Here is a 22226-nt window from a genome sequence, read left to right on the forward strand (position 1 = left end):
TCCGAACCTGGAAGTACCAGAACGGATTATTTTCGCGTTTTGGCACTTGCGCATGCGCAGAAGCACTAAATTGCACTTTGCGCATGCGCAGAAGCGCCGAATCGCAACCCGTGCGTGCGCAGATGCGGCGTTGCGGGTTGCAAATGTTCTTCCCGCACAGATCACGTTCGCAACCTGAGTGTCCACTGTACAATGACGATGATAGCTGCATTGGCAGGAGTCCCTCCTTACCCGGGTTCCGGCACTGCTGTTGGCATCCCTCCAGAGTCTCGAACCTGTTGAGGTTTCCCCCGCAGCCTCCGTAAACAAAGGGAAGGCAGGACTGGTTGCGGTGGTTATAGTAGAACATGGGGAAGTAGGCATCACAGGGACCTGGGTCTGCCGGGAGCTTGCAGATCTCTGCCGTCGCAGAAGAAACAAAGACTCGTCAGAACAAAGGCACCGTGGGAACTGTGAACGAGTGTCATGCCCACCCCTCTTAAAAGAGCTGCCCCAATTGGGGTCTAAACGTAAAGGTAAACGGACCCCTGACCATTAGATCCAGTCGCAGACGACTCTGGGGTTGCGGCGCTCATCTCGCTTTATTGGCCAGCGTACAGCTTCCGGGTCATGTGGCCAGCATGACTAAGCCGCTTCTGGCGAACCAGAGCAGCGCACGGAAACGCCGTTTACCTTCCTGCCAGAGCGGTACCTATTTATCTACTTGCACTTTGACGTGCTTTTGAACTGCTAGGTTGGCAGGAGCAGGGACCGAGCAATCGTGGGGATTTGAACCGCCAACCTTCTGATTGGCAAGCCCTAGGCTGTGTGGTTTAACCCACAGCGCCACCCGCGTTGGGTCTAGTCGATGGTAAATGGATCAACAGGAATCTGCAAGTTTCTTGCATAGTCCCCCCCTAGAATTGCATCATAGAATTGTAGAGCTGGAAGGGACCCAATGATTCATTAGAGGTCTTTCAGCAGAGGTTGTGGGGGGGGGGGTGGAGTGCATCTGTCTGTGATCATTTAGCAATAATTCATTGACTGGGCTACTAGAGGACTCTTGGGATCCCTTCCCTCTCTGCCAATTCTATGATTCAATTCTAGGATCATCACCATCATTATATTCATTTGTACCCCACCTTCCCTCAGATGGAGACCCAAGGCAGTCTACAGATGAAATAGAAATTGCTAAAAACATGGACTTCCGGTTTGCCGTGGCACATCGGCAAGAAGCGTGGAAGAATGGAGTAAATTTATGGACTACCGTATATAAGTGAGAACTGTAGAAATTTGAAGATGTTAGCAGGGCTGAAATAAATCTTATGACATGGACTAGATATTACTAAGGAACTGTGGATTAGAGACTGGGATAAGAAAACCTGCTGAAGGGAGGGAGGGAAGTCAATGCTCAGAAGAGCGGAAAGAAAGATAGATGTAAAAGGATATGAATTATCAGTGTATTTTGTTTGAGTATATGAAATGAAAACCTAATAAAAAGCATATTAAAAAAAGAGAGAAATTGCTAAAAACATTAAAAAGCAAATCAACACGAATTAGAATTATCTAGCCATGATCTATGAAAGCATGCAGATAATTGCAAGAAAAACATCAAAGCACCAGCCCTTTCCTTGAAGACAGTCAGTTCCCAAAAGCCTGTGGGAACAAGGACAGCAAGGGGGGAGCCAGCCTAGCTTCTTGAGGCAGGGAGTTCCAAAGTTGCCTGGGAGCAAACACAACAGAGAAGGCCCTCTCCCACATCCCTACCAATTATGCCTGTGAGGGTGCTGAGAATGGTCTCCCCCCCAAAGATCTCAGAGGCTGGGCAGGTTCGTATAGCAAGGAGAGAGTCCTTCAGATCGCCTGGGAGTCCCTCCCCACTCTACAGTTTGATGAGTCCCTCTCCTTAACTCCATGGCAGCAAGGCTCCTCTTCGACAGCCAAGCCTTGCCGGTGGCTGCTTCTCCCTTGGGGTCTCACCAGGGTACAGACAGGTGCTCCGGCATTGCTCCAGTGTCCGGAACCGGTTCTCGTTGCCATCGCAGCCGTGGTAGGTGAAGCGCTCGCAGGTTTTGTTGGCGTAGTTGTAGTAGTAGCTGAGCTTGTGGTTATTGCAGCTGCCGCTGTCCTCTGGGAGCTTGCAGATATCTGGGGAACAGGAGAGAAGAGGGGAGGAGATAGGAGGATCCTGGGTTTTATCCCCACCATCTCCAGCCGAAATGTTACAGTTCTGACTGCAAGCCGGATACCCCTCTGGGGTTCTGTTGACACGGAGACCCAGGCGTTTCCTAAAACTGGCACTTGATGGAGCCATAGAAAGCCATGGAATATTATTCAAGTTGTGGTGATTCAGGCAATAAAAATGACAAGGGTATGTAGCAACTCCTCTAGGAAGAAAAGTTGCAGCATTTGGCATGCTACAACAGCGGCAAGAGTCTTGATAGCACAAGGATGGAAGAACGAGGAAATCCCAACGAAAGAACAGCGGCAAGAAAAACTGATGAGTTACACAGAGCTGGCGAAATTGACCTACAAATTGCGGGACAAGGACAACTGTGCCTTTAAGGAAGAATGGGAGCTTTTTACAAATTAACTAAAAAGACAACAAAATGAACTGGACTCCTTGGCAGCTTTTGAATACACATACACAAATTTATTGGTTGATAACAGGGGAGATACCTGCAGATTATGTAAGGATATGTATAATTTCATAACATGCAGAGAATCATATGTGCTGAGAAATCAGAGAGAGGAGCTGAGGGAAGTCTCGGGGGGGGGGTTAGAGGGGGGAAGGGGGAAAATAATGAATATATGTTTTGATAATTTGTTATGTTGAAATTGTTAATAAAAATGTTTTTTTTAAAAGAAAAGTTGCAGCATTTGGGACTTTTCAGTTTAGAGAAAAGAAGTGATGTAATAGATAGGTCCAATGTGTGGCTCGAGACCTTTGGCAACATTTGACAGCCACCCAGCCTTTGCGCCATCATCCCAAAGCCAGGTAAGTGAGGTGCTGGGCTTTGGGAAGGAGGCCCGAGGCTCTGGCAGGATCCTGGCATCTCCCCTCCTTCTTCCCAAAGCCTAGTTAGTGCTTAGGCAGTTTTGGGAAGGAAGAGGGAGGGCTCTAGGACTCTGCCAGAGCCTGCGTCTCCTTCCCAAAGTCCAGCACCCTAGGAAGGCTGGAGGGGAGGCATTAATTTTTGGCTTCCCTCGCCCTCAACCTGTGTGACAAGGGAGTGTGCAGCCTGCGGTTTCCGTGTCCAAGTACACTTGCAGCCCACTTCGTATGGACTTGTGGACATGCAATGAAGCCAGATCTTGGAAGAGTCAGGGCAGATAAATGAAAGTCCTTCTTCACCCAGTGCATAGTTCTACAGTTTAGCTCCCTCCCACAGGAAGCGGTACCTGCATCTCCCTCTCGTTTCCATCTGCCTGCATCTGCCTCTCACCTGGGTTTCTGCAGGTCCGAAGACACTGCTCCTGAGTGGAGAACCGGTTGCCGTTTCCTTCGCAGCCGCCATAAATGAACATCTGACAAGTCCTGTTGCTTGGTGAGTAGTAGAACATGGGCTGGTAGCTTTTGCACCGACCTGGGTCCATGGGGAGGCTGCAGATATCTGCCACCAGAAACCAAAGAGGCATCAGAGGAGGGCAGTTCAAGAGAGTGGGGTGGGGAAACTGCGGGCGGGTGGGGGTCTGGGGAGGAGACTTCACGACTGAACGGCAATGTCACTACCCGGAATTTCAGCGAGCAGAAGAGTATCAGCTTGTGAGAAGAGGCCTTGTGAGATCCAGGAGGGGAGAAAGTGGGGCAGGTGGCTCCTGAGATCATAGAATCATAGAGCTGGAAAGGAACCCTGAGGGTCATCTAGTCCAACCCCCTGAAATGCAAGAATCTCAATTAAAATCACTGGCTGGAGAATGGTTTTCTGAAGTCCAGCATCTACAGTTGTTTGTGCTATTTGGAGGTTGCTAATAAGGGGTCCAGATCTCTCCCACCCAAGGATGCACCGTTCTCATCACAATTAATTTAAAAATAGCTTCGAAAACCCCTTCTCTGCTTGGCCTCTAGCACTGACAAAGAGTTCTGGAGATCCTGAAAGCTTGCAAGCAATTACATATGTTGAATTTTGATTGGCCTAATATGAGTTTAGGATGGCTTAGGAACTGCTAAACTTATTCCCCTTGCTTTCTCCACTGTGCTTTGAAATGAACTGCCCAGAGAGCTTATGATGAAGGGCAGTATATAAAATTAATAAGTAAAATAAATAAAGTATCCATAACAGATGGCCACCCAGCCTCTGCTTCGAAACTTCCAATGTTCAAGAGTCCACCACCTTCTGAGGGACTCCTTCGGGATGTTTGGTTGGAATCTCCTTCCTTGTAACTCGAATCCACTGGTTCAGGTCAGGGGCGGAGGAAGGGGGGTGCAGTGGGTGCTGTCCGCCCCAGGTGTCCCCACTGAGGGGGGTGACAAAATGCTGGCCGGCACTCACCGCAGGGCCTGCAGTGCGCCCGAGCGACGCATCTCTCCTGGGAGTGACGTGGTGGTTTGGGCACGCACAGGCTCCCTGCTGCCCCAAATGGTCTGCCCGCCACCTCCCCCTCACCTGTAGGGCGGCTGAGTGGGAGGAGGCAGGCAGACTCCTCGGAGGCCCAGTGGAGCATCCTGCCCTGGCTGGCTTCGCCCCCGTGCGCAGGTCGTGCATGCTGCCCCAGGCGCCTGATTGGCTTGCTCCACTGCTGGTTCAGGTCCTCCAATCTGGAGCAGCAGAAAACAAGCTTGCTCCATCTTCCAGGTACGTGAAGATGGCTTTCATATCACCTCTCCATGATGCAGTACTAAGGAGGAAACTGGTCATTTTTTATTTTGTTTCCATTTCATGGGAAATCTCTGACATCCCTCAGTGCAAGGTGCTAACCCACCTTCCCTTTGTGCAAGCAGCAAAGTGATGTGGCCTTGTGGACTTGGAAACCCAGGTACTCTCTGAAACTCACCCTGGATATAGGATTGCAACCAGTGTAAACCAGGACTTCCAATATCCACCCCATTAATTTGGCTCAGAAAGATGCCACGGTCAATGGAATTAAAAGCTGCTGAGAGATGAAGGAACACCTAGATGGCCACCCCCTTCCTTCCCCCGTCCTTCTTCCAAGAAGGCTGAACAGGGCCAGTTCAGCCCCATAACCAGGCCTGAACCCAGACAGAGATGAGCCAAGATGACCTGTTTCATCTAAGAGTACTTGCAATTCTTGCTCTGCCTGCAACTCTCTTGACCACTTTCCATAAAATTTGCAACCAGGTGATGGTTGTCACCAGCCAGTGGGTCTGATTCTTTCCAGTCAGAATGAATGCTCAGTAAACCAGACCGTTGCATGACCTCCGTGGGAATTTTGTGCAGATAGATCATTTGCTTATCCTGATTCATTCTTTCCTGATTCATTCATTGCCAAATAATTCATTCATTACTGATTCGCACTGAGGCTGTTAATATTGTGCATATGGAAGCAAATGGGATGAATACAAGCAAACTCTTCTTGAAATAAGAAATACTCCAGTCCAAAAATATGGTTCAAAAGCTTTACTTCAGAACTTAACTCCAAAACAAACTTAGAACAATAAAGTTACACTCAGATAGATGCATGATATCTTATGCTGATCTCAACAGGTAAAATATCTTAGATTATGAATATCTTCCATCCAGAGCTGAAATCAAAGCTCTGCCTCTCTTGCAAACAACCTCCATCATTAGCCTGAGGCTGTTTTCCTAGAGTGAGAGAAGTTCTTTCTCTTCAGTGGCTTCAGAACAAAGAGTAGCACACCCAAAACTGAGACCTACAGATTAACATATGCATAGGCTGGTGATTGCATCATTTTCATGTGATTTACATTAAATACCAGTCTCACTTAATCATTAGCCATTAGGCTCTCTACATAGCGTCAATGGAATTTTCCATGCCGTGCTACACAGTATACATACAGACACATTACAGAGTCATTTTCCATTTCAGTGTACAATTAAGCAATTATACTTAACAATTCACCCATCCATCCGTTCCCGATCTGCAAACCAACCGTCCAACAGAGCTCGACATCTCACCTACCAACTTCCCCACAGACGTCCATGCAATCCTTCCTGGTGTAGAAGCGATTGGAGTTCCCTTTGCAGCCGCTGTACTTGAACCTCCTGCACCTCTTGGTGCGGGCGTGGTAGTAGAAGTAGTCCAAGGACAAATTGCAGGAGCCAGGATCCCTGGGGAGGTTGCAGAGATCTGCCAGAAAACAGAAGGGCGCGGGAGAGGAAGCAGGGCAAGTTGAAATAATGGGAGACCACCATCTTGACCTCAGAGAGGAATGAACCAAGCATAATCATCATCATAATAACAATAATTTATTATTTATACCCCGCCCATCTGGCTGGGCTTCCCCAGCCACTCTGGGTGGCTTCCAACAAAATATTAAAATACCGTAATAAATCAAACATTAATAGCTTCCCTAAACAGGGCTGCCTTCAGATGTCTTCTAAAAGTCTGGTAGTTGTTCTTCTCTTTGACATCTGGTGGGAGGGCGTTCCAAAGGGCAGGTGCCACCACCGAGAAGGCCCTCTGCCTGGTTCCCTGCAACTTGGCTTCTTGCAGTGAGGGAACCGCCAGAAGGCCCTCGGAGCTGGACCTCAGTGTGCGGGCAGAACGATGGAGCCCTGTGGCTTCATCAGAACTGGCAGGGATCCTAATTTGGTTCGTGAGGCTGTTCCCTTCCCCTAAGAAGCCAAGCCCACCTGCCCCACAGGTAGGTAATGCTAGGTGTAGGGCAGGTAAAGGTGCCTTAAAATGTGTTCTGAAACAGTCCTCAGAGGGGCTTGGATTGGGCCCCTTTTATTGATTTACTTATTCCTTAAAATTTATACACTGCTTGATTGTAAGAACAAACACACCTCAGTATGGTTTACAAAAAAAGAGAAAACGATATAACTATTGAAAAATCAACAACAACTACTTGAGACATTCAAAAAGTTGAAGGACAATAGGCTAACAACAGATTAAAACTTGCACCAACCTTCTAAACATCTGGGCAGATTTGTCTAAGAAACATTTTTAGCAGGTGCCAGAAAAGGTACCGTGAGGGCACTTGTCTGAGACCAACAGGCAGGGAGTTCCAAATGTAGCTGCTGCCACAAGTTCTTGTAAATGCAGATCAGGGAGCAGCGCCAGTTCCACCGACTGAAGTGGTCAGGTGGGCATGTTTGGGGTAAGGCAATCTTGTAGGTAAACTGGTCCCAAGCCCTTAAATTGGGCATCAGATGCAATGTTCCCCACCAGGGCGGATTCTGCTTAGTAGCTTCCAATCAGAGCTCCCAAGCCGAGTCGATCCCCGACGAAAAGCAGGCTTGAAGTCAGTTCCCATCAGTGGATCAAGCTCTGCAAGGAATAGCTGCCCTCTGGCGCTTCCCACTGGGAACTGGGGAGTGTGGCCCATTCCGGCCAAAAGTGGGCCTTGAAGACAATGCCAATTATTATTGTATTATTGTTGTTGTGATTAATTAAATTTGTATACTGCCTGATATCTGCAGGTCTCAGGGTGGTTCACAAGGACCCAGTGGAAACTGCTATACTCCAGAGTATGGATCGCTTGGGATCCTGCTCTGCAGAGTAGCTGTGACTTGTGCTTTGGTGCAAAGGAAACATGGGGAATGTCTGGCAACTGCCAGGTAGGCAGATGGGTTTTAAGAGGCAGAGAAAAAGCCCAGAAAAGATCACCATCTCCAGCTCAAGAGCTCTGCTGGTCCATTTCCCGGTACCTTTCTCAAGGCCGACACACTCGCGGCCGCATCCTGTGAAGCAGCATTTCTGTTGGTGGTCACATTCCCGGTCGTCCTGACATTTGTTAGGGCAAGAGGGAAACCGCCTCAGGGCATCTATCTTTGGGCACACCCCAGGATTTTCTGGGAAGAGAAGGGCTGGTCATTAAAATCACATCAAACCAAAACGCACAGTAAAACAACAACAACAACAACAAACAACAACAACAATAATAATAATGGGAGTGCAGTTATCCAGAATGTGGGGGTCAGGTGGGATTGCTATGAGGAATTATGAAATATGGAGCAAGGCATTGTGTCCGCGATGAAAGCATTGCGTTGACTGGGTTTGATTCATTGACAATAGTTTCTGATCAAATCCCACAAGCCTCTCCACCTCTGCCATTTGCTTTCTCTACACCTGACAGGCACGTATATGCATTCTAAAACCCAGGCCAGTTGCTTGATCAGGCATCCTGAGTCATAAAGATAGTAGGTAGCTTCTTTGATGTAGCTATTGTTAGTTTTGTTAATCTTAGGGCCAGGAAGAGAGTTCAGGAAGAGAGTTCACAAGGAGAAGGTAAATACTGTTTACTGCTGTTTATGACCTCTGGGTTTTCCTAAAAGCATGCCCCTTCGCTTCCTCTTTTATTTACTCTGAACTACATACGCGGGTGGCACTGTGGGTTAAACCACAGAGCCTAGGACTTGCTGATCAGAAGGTCGGCGGTTCGAATCCCTGTGACCAGGTGAGCTCCCGTTGCTCAGTCCCTGCTCCTGCCAACCTAGCAGTTCGAAAACACGTCAAAGTGCAAGTAGATAAATAGGCACCGCTCTGGCAGGAAGGTCAATGGCGTTTCCATGCGCTGCTCTGGTTCGCCAGAAGCGGCTTAGTCATGCTGGCCACATGACCCAGAAGCTGTACGCCGGCTCCCTCGGCCAATAAAGCGAGATGAGCGCTCAACCCCAGAGTCGGGCACGACTGGACCTAATGGTCAGGGGTCCCTTTACCTTTACATATGCATGCTCAAGTAGGAAATAGTTTCTTTGTAGTTAAAATAATTTATTCTGATCTGACTTTGTCCCACGTGGGGATTTTGAAATGCTCAGAGGAAATCTGATTGGTTCTTATGAACACTGTGTAAAAAGTTCCTTTGTGAATAAAACGACCTGGGCCAAGGGGTGGAGAGGAATTATTATATGCACTCCTCCCAGAGTCTTGCTGGTCAAGCCATGTGTGTATTTTATTAATCAGAGTCCAATCCTTCCTTGCTTTGGGAACACTACAAATAATAATAATAATAATAATAATAATAATAATAATAATGATGATGATGATGATGATGATGCCCCGCTCATCTGGGTGGGTTGCCCAAGCTGCTCTGTTGGATTAATGGGAAACACTTAAGCAGAATCTGAGCGGAAGAGCAACTCTCTTCCGTCGTGCAATTTCTAGCAACTGGTATTCAGAAACATTGCTGTTTCCAGCTGTGGTCGGCAGAGCAGAGCCATCCTATCTAGCAGCCACTGATAGCTCTCTCCTCCTCCGTGAATCTGCCTAATCCAGTTGGTGGCCATCCCCACCTGCTGTGGCAGGGAGTTCCACAGTTTAACTCTGCACTGCATGAAGAAGGACTTTTCCCCTCTGTTCTGAATCTTCTGACGACGTCCCTCTTCCCTGGATGCCCACAAGTTTTAGTGCCATGAGAGATGGAGTATGGAGGTAACGCTCTGCTTTGCGAAGGCAAACCTTGCACCAGACATACAACAGTATGTCAAGGAGTGTTGAGCCTGCTTTCCCTGACCTTTTGCCTTCCTGGCTAGAAACCAGGGTTTTCCCCCTGACCTTTCGTCCTCTCACAATTTGTTTGCTAGACATACCACTTGGCTGGAGCACGACGGGGGACGCAGACGTAATCAAGTATCGGGGGGAACATTTGAGGGAAGCACCTGCTGACACGTGTATTTGCTAACGCTGGAAATGTGCTTGGATAGAAATACATTAAGTTCAGGGTGGTTTCACGACTGTTTCCAATTGTTGACTTCTGCTAATAAAAGGAGCCTCGGCAGAGCTAGTTGGCAGCTTGCTTGGAGCATGCTTGCCAGCGTGCTTCTGCACAGCTCACCTGCATTCAACCTCCTGTCGTCTCTGTTATTCCTACAATGGAGGAAAACTTTTCTCTATTTACTCACTCCATGCCATACTTAATTACCGTATATAAAACTTCAGTTCTGTGTCACCTCTTACGTTTTCTCCAAGCTAAAGGTAAAGGTAAAGGGACCCCTGACCATTAGGTCCAGTCGTGGCTGACTCTGGGGCTCATCTCGCTTTACTGGCCGAGGGAGCCGGCGTACAGCTTCTGGGTCATGTGGCCAGCAGGACTAAGCCACTTCTGGCGAACCAGAACAGTGCACGGAAACGCCATTTACCTTGCCACCTATTTATCTACTTGCACTTTGATGTGCTTTCGAACTGCTAGGTTGGCAGGAGCAGGGACCGAGCAACGGGAGCTCACCCCATCACGGGGATTTGAACCGCCAACCTCACACCACAGCAAATCCTAGGCTCTGTGGTTTAACCCACAGCGCCACCCCCGTCCCTTTCTCCAAGCTAAAAAGCCCCAAATGCTGCAAGCTTTCTTCATCGGCGAGTCGATCGGCTCTGTCCCTGTGATAATTGCAGTTAGCCATTTCTGAACTCTTCCCAACTCTATCCTTTTTCAGGTAACGCGACCAGAACTGTACACACTATTCCAAATGCAGCCGCACCAAAGGTTTCTTTCGAGACGGTCATGCCATTCCTCCAGAGGACCCTTCCATCCCTTCTCCCAGCCCACCTGCAAGTACCAGCAGGGTCTGCCCCTTCCTCCGGCTCCCCCCCCCACTTACCTGGCTCTGCATCAACGCAGCTGGATAAACAGCCCCAGCGGCAGCATTTCTTCCCCTTGCCACACCTTTTGTCGTCGACACACCTGATGGCGCACATTGTAGGGGGGAAGGGGTTGGAGCTGGGGCAGTAGCCGGGATTCACTGAGGGGCAAGGAGAGGGAGCAGATTAGGCAATGAAGAATACATCCTTCCACAATGGTTAACTGAGGACTGTTTTTAATTTTTCGTGGTTTTCACTGTATGGTTTTATATTGCTGTAAACCGCTTTGATGTATATTTTCATGACAAATAATAAAGCTAAGGCAAGGAGCCAAATACCTTCTCATTCAGCGGCCTTTAGTTCTGTGAACCACCCTGAGACCTCTGGGTATAGGGCGGTATATAAATTCTAATTCTAATTCCAACAATAACAATAACAATAATAGTCTGTCCTCTTTCTGAAGAAATGCAGCACTCCCCATTTTTCTTCCCACCATCTGCTGCCGCCTACAGAGGACTATTTTCAAATGAGAAGTGGAAAAGAAGGAGCAAATAGCACAGTCGCCATCAGGAATGTGGCCCTCCAGACCTCTCTATCTGGCCCTTTGGACCCTCTCCAGGAAACTCCCTTCCCTGCACCTGCTTCACATACATCATTTTGTGGCAGGACAGGCATCCGTCCTTGACCTCTGACAACGTCCCTGCAAGGGCCTGTAGAAAAGGGAACTGTTCAAAAGGTAAACATTGCCTACACTGCCCACCTTTGCCTCTGGCCCCACCCACCCCTGGCATGTGGCCCCTGGAAGGCTGCCCAGAAGGGAATGCCCCCCCCCCCCCGTTCCTGGAATCTGGAGACAGAGAGAGCTGATTGCTCTGTGCTGGATCCAAAGATGTGATGAAGGAAGACCTCCTGGAAGTGTGTTCATGCTGTGACTCCTCCATCCTCAGGTTGCATACCTGTGCAAATCATAGGTGCCGACTCCCTGGGGCCCTGTGTGCCTGAGCACCCACACAGTTCCCCATGAAGAGGTTGGGCACCCACAAATTGTTAGAATATTCCGTTCCACCTTAAAAGGAACAGGCATGATTGTTGTGTATCACGTGCCTGTTTACACTCCAGCACAGCTTGCTGGGAACTTCTGTTTGTGTAGAGCTTTTGCTTATTCTGTCTTGCTTGGACATGAAAGGGAGAAGACATGTTTTTCCTTTGTCCTGATGTATGCTGAATAAACTGCTTGTAAATACGCTTTACATATGCCTCTATCTGCCCTTCCGTTGCGAAGAGTTTGTTATCTCTGCTGGCTTGCTTGCTCAGCTTCTGAAAGGCTTCAGAAGACACACAGTTTGATGCTGTTCCAAGGACCGGAGTTCGCCTGGCTGCCAGCCGGTAGGCTGGAGCCAGCTGGGGGCCTGCCAATTGCCCCCGTTTCCTTGGACACATCCCAACACATATTTCGGCAACAGGGACATGCACAGTGCATGGCACCCAGGGCCCCAGGGACCCATGGTTGCGGGGCCAAGATGGCACTCCTGGTGCAAATTAAAGCATATATCCTCAAGGCACCACAGTCTCCACTGACCTTTGTTCCAAGGAAACAGAACCTGTGTAAGTGCCTGGAGTCTCACTGGGTTGCTCATAACAATACAAGATGGTGGGAACGCTCCCCCTGAATACTGGAATTCCCAAGGGCCAATTATGTACACGGACAAAAACTCTGAAACATAGGGAAACTTTCCCCCTAATGAGTTCTCCATAAATGTAAACACTGAAGCAATTTACAAGCTGAGAAGGGACAAGGGGAGAGGACTCACCGTTGACGGGCAACACGCACCTCCGCTGGCAGCCATATTTGCAACACATCTGCTCTCCTGGGCAGTTGCTGTGTGATGTGCACTGAGCGCCACACTCCAGCTCTTGGTCCTTCAAGTTGGTGGGGCATCTCATGGCTGGGAGAGAAAGGAACAGCGTCAGCGGAAAGACGGCTGGAGCTGCATGGGAGGCAGGGATGGGGGGAGGGCAACTGACCAGCAGCACAAGAGCCTAACCCTCTCTCTACTCCTTCCAGGCAGTTTGTGATTTAAAGCTGCATGTCTGAGCACCCTTTTTCCTTTTGCTCAGCAGCTTTCCCCTCGAAAACCCACTTTTAAAAGCTCTGTTTTAGCAAACAGCAATCTGCAGGAAAATGATGTTTGCTCCCATTGAGCACTAAAGAACAGGTTTGGGGGCAGAAAGTTCTAGGGTGTTGTTGTTGTTGTTTAGTCATTTAGTCGTATCCGCCTCTTCGTGACCCCCTGGACCAGAGCACGCCAGGCACTCCTGTCTTCCACTGCCTCCTGCAGTTTGGTCAAACTCATGCTGGTAGCTTCGAGAACACTGTCCCACCATGTCGTCCTCCGTCGTCCCCTTCTCCTTGTGCCCTCCATCTTTCCCAACATCAGGGTCTCATGAGGGGGCCAAAGTCTTGGAGCCTCAGCTTCAGGATCTGTCCTTCCAGTGAGCACTCAGGGCTGATTTCCTTCAGAATGGAGAGGATTGATCTTCTTGCAGTCCATGGGACTCTCAAGAGTCTACTCCAGCACCAGAATTCGGCTTTAAAAACCCCAAATGCTCAGACACAGAGCTTTAAAAAGTAGACAGGTGCCTGGAAAGAGGGGGGGGGGGGAATAAGTGTGCATAAGCCCTGAGAGGAGATATGATAGCCACCTTCAAATATATCGAGGGCTGTCACATGGAAGATGAAGCAAGCTTGTTTGTTCCCAGTGGAGCAGACAGCCTTGGAAGGTAGTGGGCTGTCCTTCTTTGGAGATTTTTCAAGCAGAGGTTGGATGGCCATCTGCCAGGGACACAGGATTCCTCCAGGTGTGGTCTGGCCAAGGCAGAATAGAGGGTACTATGGCATCCCTTAATCTACTGAGACCCCTAGATCCTTCTCACGTGTACTACTGGCACACCAGGTGCCATCTTGTAAAGAGGCCCCAATAGTGGCACCCTTGGGAGTTTTAGTTTCCAATGCAAAAGCAGCACTAGAGGGAGGTGGAGCAGGGTCAGCGGAAAGACATCTGGTGCTGCAAGGGAGTCAGGGATGGGGGGGAAGGACAACTGACCGGCAGCGAAGGAGCCTGACCACAGACCCAGTAGGGAAAGTGGCGGACATACCAGGGGGTGTTGGCAGAGGCACACCAGGAGGTGCTGGGTGTTCCTCAGATGACGATGACACTGAATCTGAATCTGTGGAGAAAGGAGAGATTTCCAAGGATTTGACCTCAACACAGTTAAAGCAACAGCAGCCCATACCAAGTTCTTCAGGCAACAGTAGTACCTGTGAAAAGAATCTAGGGGTCTTAGTGGAGAGACAAACTTAACAGGAGGGATTTCAGCTGGATTACGGGTGGCAGGGATGGTTAACACCCCTTCCTACACTCCTGTTCATGATCAGCTCCCCACCCCCACCTTCCCAAGAATAGCAGCAGCAGCAGCAGCAACAACAACAACAACTGCTATTTGCATTTTGGAAGCCTGTAGATTAAGCGCAAAGGTCCTTGCCAGGGCAACATCACACCTAGTTTTCAAGCACAGTTTCAGGGCTTTGCTCCATGTCCACTCACCTCTCTGAGCTGAGGCAGGTGACACTCTGGCCCAGAAGGCTAAGAGACCCACGAGGAGGAAGGTGCACTGGGTCTTCTTCTTCATCATCTCCATGGCACTTTGGCCGGCTCCAGCGTCTGTTTATTTTATACCTCCCATCGGAAAGATGGGAGGGGAGGAGGAAAGAGAGGCACAGCAGCCGGAGCCAGCCCCACCCCTGCTGGAAGAAGGAGCAGGCTGTGTTGCTGCAGATTCACACACCTGTACACCTGAGCTGCTTCACCTGCCAAGAGAGCCATTGGACGTGCATGGTGCCACACTCCAGGAAGGTGAAGAAACAACACCAGAGTGCAAAACCTCATAGGAAAAAAATTCTTAGTAGCTCTATGCTTTTGCTTTTGAATAGATTTCTTGCTCTAAAAATAAAATTTAACAGGTTATGATCTAGAAACGCGACCATGCCGAGTGACCGTCTTGATATAAGTACTCTATGGCAACTATGTCAGATGTTTTAACCACCCCTGGTAAAATGCCGTTTAAAATGGTCAGCAGGTGCTTCATGCAATCCATCCCAGCACATCGGCCCAATGGCTTTGGATAATTGGCCAAAACGAGCTTTTGAGGAATGAGAACCAAGTTCCATCCTTTTTTTGGACACAAAGCTGTCCGATCCTGCGGCGAATTCCCGTCGATGTTTAGGGTCACCAACTCGAAACCTCATAGAATTGTAGAGTTGGAAAGAGCCCCAAGGGGTATCTAGAAATCGCAGCTAAAGAATCCCTGGAGGATGACCTAACCTCTGCTGAAAATCTCCCAACCGCCTTCTGAGGTTGTCTGTCCCACCGTTGAATAGCTCACAAAGTTCTTCCTGGTGTTCAGTTGGAATCCCCCTTCTTCTCTGATATATTTTCTCACCAAACGCTTCCTGTTCATTGTCAAACTGGAGGTGACAGAAACCCTAGGTAGGTTCTCCGAAAGGATCTCTCTGTCCCTGTGATTACACCTGCAAAATAATGTTTTAAACCCCTCTATTTATATTGCGCTCTGTAGGGCTGAGAGCTCCACCTTCCTCTGAAAGCTGGACTCCAAAAGTTCCTGAATGCTGAACCACAGAGGGAAGATTCCAGACTTCTAACCAGGCTCAGAGCTATGTAGAGACTAAAATTAAGAACAGTCTGTCTGAGCATGTGCAGAGATCATTTCCCACTCACTATGGAGCAACCCTAGCTTGCTTCCACAGTCCTGGAACTAGCTTCCAGGCCAGATATGTAGCTGTCAGAGTTGGGAAATGCTCTCTGCTTTCTTCTTATTTTTCTTATCAGTAAGGACGTGGGTGGTGCTGTGGGTTAAACCACAGAGCCTAGGACTTGCCGATCAGAAGGTCGGCGGTTCAAATCCCCGCGACAGGGTGAGCTCCTGTTGCTCGGTCCCTGCTCCTGCCCACCTAGCAGTTCGAAAGCACGTTAAACTGCAAGTAGATAAATAGGTACCACTCTGGCGGGAAGGTAAACGGTGTTTCCGTGCGCTGCTCTGGTTCTCCAGAAGCGGCTTAGTCCTGCTGGCCACATGACCCGGAAGCTGTACACCAGCTCCCTCAGCCAATAAAGCGAGATGAGCACCGCAACCCCAGAGTCGTCCGCGACTGGACCTAATGGTCAGGGGTCCCTTTACCTTTATTTTTTATTTTTTAAAGATATTTATTGAAATTTTACAAACAAAAGAAAGTTACAGAATAAGAAAAGAAAAAGAAAAAGAAAAAAATAAAAAGACAAAGAAAAATACAAAATACATTAAAAAAACAAAAAAAAACAATTAAAAACAGATCAATCTTTTCATATCTTATATTTCAATTACTTGTTTCCTGACCTCCTCACACCTCCCTTTTTTGTATTCCAATTCACATAGTTAATTCAGCAAATCCTTTCCCTCTTTGTTTTTATCTTAATTCTATGTCTTAACATATTATAACTTTATATTTTCATCTAATTATCAGTCCATTTTTACATATTCTTTTTAACCTTATTGCTAAAGCCACTTCATTTCAATCCAGCATCATTTTAACATTCATTAATTTTACAATGTTTCTGCAAATAATCTTTAAACTTCTTCCAATCTTCTTCCACCAACTCTTCTCCCTGGTCTCGGATTCTGCCAGTCATTTCCGCCAGTTCCATATAGTCTATCACTTTCATCTGCCATTCTTCCAGGGTGGGTAGATCTTGTGTCTTCCAATACTTTGCGATGAGAATTCTTGCTGCTGTTGTTGCATACATAAAGAAAGTTCTGTCCTTCTTTGGCACCAATTGGCCGACCATGCCCAGGAGAAAGGCCTCTGGTTTCTTCAGGAAGGTATATTTAAATACCTTTTTCATTTCATTATAGATCATCTCCCAGAAAGCCTTAATCCTTGGGCACGTCCACCAAAGGTGAAAGAATGTACCTTCATTTTCTTTACATTTCCAACACTTATTATCGGGCAAATGATATATTTTTGCAAGCTTGACTGGTGTCATGTACCACCTGTATATCATTTTCATAATATTCTCTCTTAAGGCATTACATGCCGTGAATTTCATACCTGTGGTCCACAACTGTTCCCAGTCAGCAAGGGGTCCCTTTACCTTTAAGGCAGCTCTACCAAGGAGTAATCTCAAAGATGTCATATCCTCTTCCAAACCCGGGGTCTTGCCCAGGAAGCTCCCAGCAACATGAACCCCATGGGGCTTGTTAGAACATAGGAACATAAGAAGAACATCTGCTGGATTCATGGGCAACCAGGTCCCTCTGCTGGGAAGCCCACAAGCAGGATTCAAGCAGAAGAGGAACTCACCTCTCCTGCAGTTTCCAGTAGCTGGTTTTCAGAAGCACAGTCCTCTTGGCTAGTAGCCATCAATAGCCCTCTCATCCTCCATCAATTTGTCCAAGCCTCTTTTAAAGCAATCTAGGTTGGTGGCATCTCTGCCTCCTGGGAGGGTGAGTTCCCTAGTTAACTACGCGCTGCATGAAAGAGTCCTTTCATTTCTCTGTCCTGGTCTACTCTGTCTGAACGATTGTCAAAGGTGATGGGAAGGCAGGGCTGGTCACCATCTTCCCATGAGATAAAAAGGGCAGGCCAGAAGGGTAGACCCGCCCTGTTTGGAGGATCCAGACCCCACAGAGAAGGCCAGGAGGACTCCACAATATGGTTTGGTGGCGGACACATATGGGTGGGGAAAGTGTGAGCTGAAAGGGAGATTGGTTTGTGAAATATACTCAGAGTCGCAAAGTGATTTCATGCTCTTTATTCAGCTCATAGTGGTGAGGAGGAATGAATGAAAGTCCCCTCAATGTATCTGCTTTATATACATTATTTACACAATGGGCTGCACATGATTGGCTAATTCCGGAATTCTACTGTAAGCCAATCAGGTTGTGGATTCACTTCTATCTGGAGCATGATTGGGTGGTTCCTGCCAACCAATCATACTGCTGCATTGTTCTAGGACCAATCAGACTGCTGCATTCTGGATCCTATTCAACTCAGTACATAACAGTTTGATTTGGGCCATTGCTAGATCACACTTGCACCCATTTCACATGAATGGCAGAGCCCCCAATGGGAAACCAGTGGGCAGGATTTGAGCCAAGAGTCTTCTGCCATCCAGTTGTCTCTTGTAACTGGTATTCAGAAACACTGCTGCTTCTGACTTTGGAAGCAGAGTTGAGCCATCAAAAGCCTTATTCTCCTCCATGAATTGGTCTAATCCTCTTTTAAAGTCATCCAGGTTCGTGGCCATCACTGTCGCCTGATTTTTGAGTTCTCTGTATATTTTGGTTTCATATAGCTCTTTGGGCTAAAGTGGATTAATGAACAATGATGCCGACAATGATGAACTAAGCCATGGGTAGGCAAACTAAGGCCCGGGGGCCAGATCCAGCCCAGTCGCCTTCTAAATCTGGCCCGCAGATGGTCCGGGAATGAGCGTGTGGAATGTGCCCTTTTATTTAAAATGCATCTCTTGGTTATTCGTGGGGCATAGGAATTCATTCATCCCCCCACCCCTGCAAAATATAGTCCGGCCCCCCACAATGTCTGAAGGACAGTGGACCAGCCCCCTGCTGAAAGCGTTTGCTGACCCCTGAACTAAGCGATAAGTATCAAAGACGTAAGACAAAAACTCCTTTTTGGAAATGCAAAGCCACCTCGGAAAAAATAGAAGGAACTCTTGTCGTCGGCTTTCTCTTCCCAGAGAAAGGATCATTCCGTTCATTTCTGAGCCTTCACCTTTCCATGGAGAAAGTCCTGACCCAGTTCTTGGAAATAATGCCCACACTTTGTTCTAAGGAAACAATAGATTAATAAGGAGCAGACGCAATTCTGGTGAACAAAAGGAGAAAAGCATGTGACTCCTGAGAAGCATCTGGTTGGGCAAGAGGAAGCAAGATCCTGAGGGGCTGAATGGGTCCAGCAGGACTCTTCTGATGCCTGATTTGCAAATGCAACAGGGCGGAACCCCAAGAAGGCAGACAGGGAACTGACTTGGGGACCCCACTTCTGTTCCCTGCTCTGAGAATCATTCCCCACTGTTATGTAGTGAGTTGAATAGGATCCAAAATGCAGCAGTATGATTGGTCCTAGAACAATAGGATCCAAATGCAGCAGTCTGATTGGTCCTAGAACAATGCAGCAGTATGATTGGTGGATTTCACCCACTGAAGTGAAACCCAAAGAAGCCTCAGGTCTAGCAGAAAACCAACGATTGGCTGCAAACACACCCACAGCATACGTTGAAAGCAAGGAACAGTAGCTTTCCCCTTGCAGACCTACAATTCCCAGCACCTTTAACAAACTACAGTTCCCAGGATTCTTTGGGGTGGGTGGGGAAAATGTGCCTGAAATGTGCTTTCAGTATATGGGTTTGTTTGTTTGTTTATTTATTTACACCCAGACCCTTTTCTCTAAGGAGATCAAGGTGGTGCCCAGGCGGTTCTTCCCCATCTCATTTCATCCCCAACGCAACCCTGAGAGGTAGGGTAGGCTGAGAGGCCGTGACTGGCCAAGGTCACACCCAGTGAGCTTCCTGGCCAATGAGTGGGAGATCTGAACGCTGGTCTCCTAGGTCTGACACTAACCACTACACTGTACTGTCTCTGACCAATGAGAGGCTCTTTCACTACTTCTATCTCAAGGTCAGCAGCTGCCACCCTTTATTTATTTATTTCAATGGTTGCATTTATATCCTGCCTTTCTGCCAAGGCACCCAAGCTGCTTTGCCTCTCCCGGTCTGCCCCACGGAGGACCTTAAGGTCCATAAATAGCAACACTCTAGTGGTCCTGGGCCCTAAGGAAGTCAGATTAGCCTCAACCAGAGCCAGGGCCTTTTCAACACTGGCCCCAACTTGGTGGAACGCTCTGTCTCATGAGACCAGGGCCCTGAAGATTCTGATTTCTTTCCGCAGGGCCTGTAAGACAGTGTTGTTCCACCTGGCCTTTGGCTTGAAATCAACTTGATCCCTTTCCTCTCTTTCTTTTTTCCTTTTTCATCCTGTGATGGAACTCCTATTTGGGGACTTCCCTGGCTTTTTTCTGGCCCATGTAGGACCAGTCTGGATAGTTGGCCTTGGTGAAGACTTGACGTTTTTATCCCCCCAAAAGTTTTTGATGGATTTCCACTGAAATGAGGCTGCATTTTAATGTTTTAATGTTGTATTTTAATTTTGTTTTTAAGCTGTATTCTAATCAATTGTTTTTATACCTGGTGTTAGCCATCCTGAGCCCGGTCTTGGCTGGGGAGGGTGGGGTATAAATAAAAATTATTATTATTATTATTATTATTATTATTATTATTATTATTATTATTATTGGAATGATATAGCTGCACCACTGGCCTTGCATGGTGCATGGGGAGGAGACGGTCTTGGCTGGAGCAGGTCCTGATCTTGTTTCTGCCTGTGTCCCTGACTCTCATGAGCACCTGAAGCTACATTGCCTGAGAGTTTGAGGACATGAGGACACAAGGAGAGCCTGCTGGATCAGGCCCAATGGCCTTTCTAGCCTAGCATCCTGCTCTCACAGATGCTTGTGAGAAACCCCAAGCAGGACCCAAACATAGGAGTCACACTCTCCCCTTCTTGTGGTTTCCAGCACATTGCTCTTCCTCTAATCCTTTATCCAATCCTCTTTCAAAGTCATCCAAGCTGGAAACCATCCCTACTTCCTGCGGGAGGAGTTCCATAATATAACTGGGACGGGACATGGGTGGCGCTGTGGATGTGGGTGGCGCTGTGGGTTGCTGATCAGAAGGTCGGCGGTTTGAATCCCCATGACGGGGTGAGCTCCCGTTGCTCGGTCCCTGCTCCTGCCAACCTAGCAGTTCAAAAGCACATCAAGTGCAAGTAGATAAATAGGTACCGCTCCGGCGGGAAGGTAAATGGTGTTTCCGTGCGCTGCTCTGGTTCGCCAGAAGCGGCTTAGTCATGCTGGCCACATGACCCGGAAGCTGTATGCCAGTAAAGCGAGATGAGCGCCGCAACCCCAGAGTCGGCCACGACTGGACCTAATGGTCAGGGGTCCCTTTACCTTTACCTTTTTACATTTCTACATTTCTGTTTGTTCCAGGCCAAGAAAGTGTGGGGCTGAGCGGTTTTCCATTTGCCACACTGTCTTCCCTGGGAGAACCTGCTCTTCACAGTCATCCCTTGGTTTTCAAACAGCTTACTTCTCAAACATTTTGGCTCCCGAACGCCGCAAACCCGGAAGTGACTGTTCCGGTTTGCAAACACTTTTCGTAAGCCGAACGTCCGATGGGTCTTCCGCTGCTTCCGATTGGCTGCAGTAGCTTCCTGCAGCCAGTTGGAAGCCGCGCTTTGGTTTCCAAACATTTTGGAAGTCGAACGGACTTCCGGAATGAATTCTGTTCGACATCCAAGGTACGACTGTAGTACAGTCATACCTCGTGTTGCGTTTGCTTCAGGTTGAGCGTTTTCCGGTTGTGTCCCGCAGCAACCCAGAAGTACCGGAAAGGGTTACTTCTGGGTTTTGCCGCTTGCACATGCACAGATGCTCAAATGACGTCATGCGCATGCGCAGAAGTGGCAAATCACAACCCTTGCACACACAGACGCAGGTTGCGTTCTGCTCAGGGTATGAACGGGGCTCCGGAACGGATCCCATTCGCAACCAGAGGTACCACTGTACTGAATCAGAACAAGCAGCAATCTGTTAAAAACCCGGCTGAAGTTTGCTCCGATTCTGTGTTAAAGAGCGTTTCTTCCCATGGGGAAACTGAGAGACAAGCAGAAATGCGTATGAGCACATACCCGCCAGCATTTCCCTAATTACAATTGGGACACACATCTTCTGGTGCTGTGCAAATCTTCTGGCTCGGACGTCTTTTGGCAGCAGTGACCCCCGTGAGAGCACGGCACCACTGGCAGCACAAGCGGCGGCTCGTTCCTGGGACCAAATTCCAGGATCAAATCGGAAACCAGGATGGATTATGACAGCTGCTGTTTCCCTTACAGCACAGAGCTAGAGAACAGGAGCTCTTTCTCACTCGCAGGTCTTCCTGGCATGCTACATTTCCCCCTGTGATACTGTCCAGGGCCTGCAAGTTCTCCCCCCCCCCCCAACCGCATTGTTCTGAACCGCAAGTGACTTTGATCTTGCACAATACCTTTGATAGCATCACAGAGGCGTTAAGATGTTCTTAGATGTTATGTGCAACCGATAGGGATCTTATTGTGAGCAGGGAACACTCAGTCTCTGTCACACAGACCTGGCTGCTGGACCTGCGCATGTCTATCTGCAGCAGGTCTGAAATCTGCCTGCAGGAGGAACTCTGCAGGGATCCTCTCTGAAATATACTCTGAGTCGGGTGTGAATTTCATGCTCTTTATTCAGCTCATAGTAGCAATGAATGAAACATTCCCCCAAACATCTAGCTATATATACATTATTTACACAATGGGCCGCGTGTGATTGGCTAATTCCGGGCTGCTCCTGCAGGCCAATCAGG

The 22226-nt window shown here is 48.2% G+C and overlaps 1 protein-coding gene across 1 annotated transcript in view; it reads right to left on the minus strand.

The window, feature by feature from the left end:
- Nucleotides 1–14343, minus strand: part of LOC310765255 (papilin-like) — a gene marked incomplete at its 5' end in the record, with an annotated part of 31162 nt that extends 16819 nt beyond the window's left edge. The window contains 9 exons of the mRNA XM_083620030.1: nt 232–399; nt 1960–2127; nt 3426–3593; nt 6082–6249; nt 7776–7919; nt 10665–10805; nt 12456–12590; nt 13801–13872; nt 14250–14343. Of these exons, the coding sequence (XP_083476156.1) occupies nt 232–399; nt 1960–2127; nt 3426–3593; nt 6082–6249; nt 7776–7919; nt 10665–10805; nt 12456–12590; nt 13801–13872; nt 14250–14343 (1258 nt within the window). The remainder of the gene's footprint in view (nt 1–231; nt 400–1959; nt 2128–3425; nt 3594–6081; nt 6250–7775; nt 7920–10664; nt 10806–12455; nt 12591–13800; nt 13873–14249) is intronic.
- Between the last annotated feature and the right edge of the window lie 7883 nt (nt 14344–22226).

The sequence above is a fragment of the Podarcis filfolensis genome (genome assembly GCF_964270895.1).
Source record: "Podarcis filfolensis genome assembly, chromosome: 6".
Classification (NCBI taxonomy): domain Eukaryota; kingdom Metazoa; phylum Chordata; class Lepidosauria; order Squamata; family Lacertidae; genus Podarcis; species Podarcis filfolensis.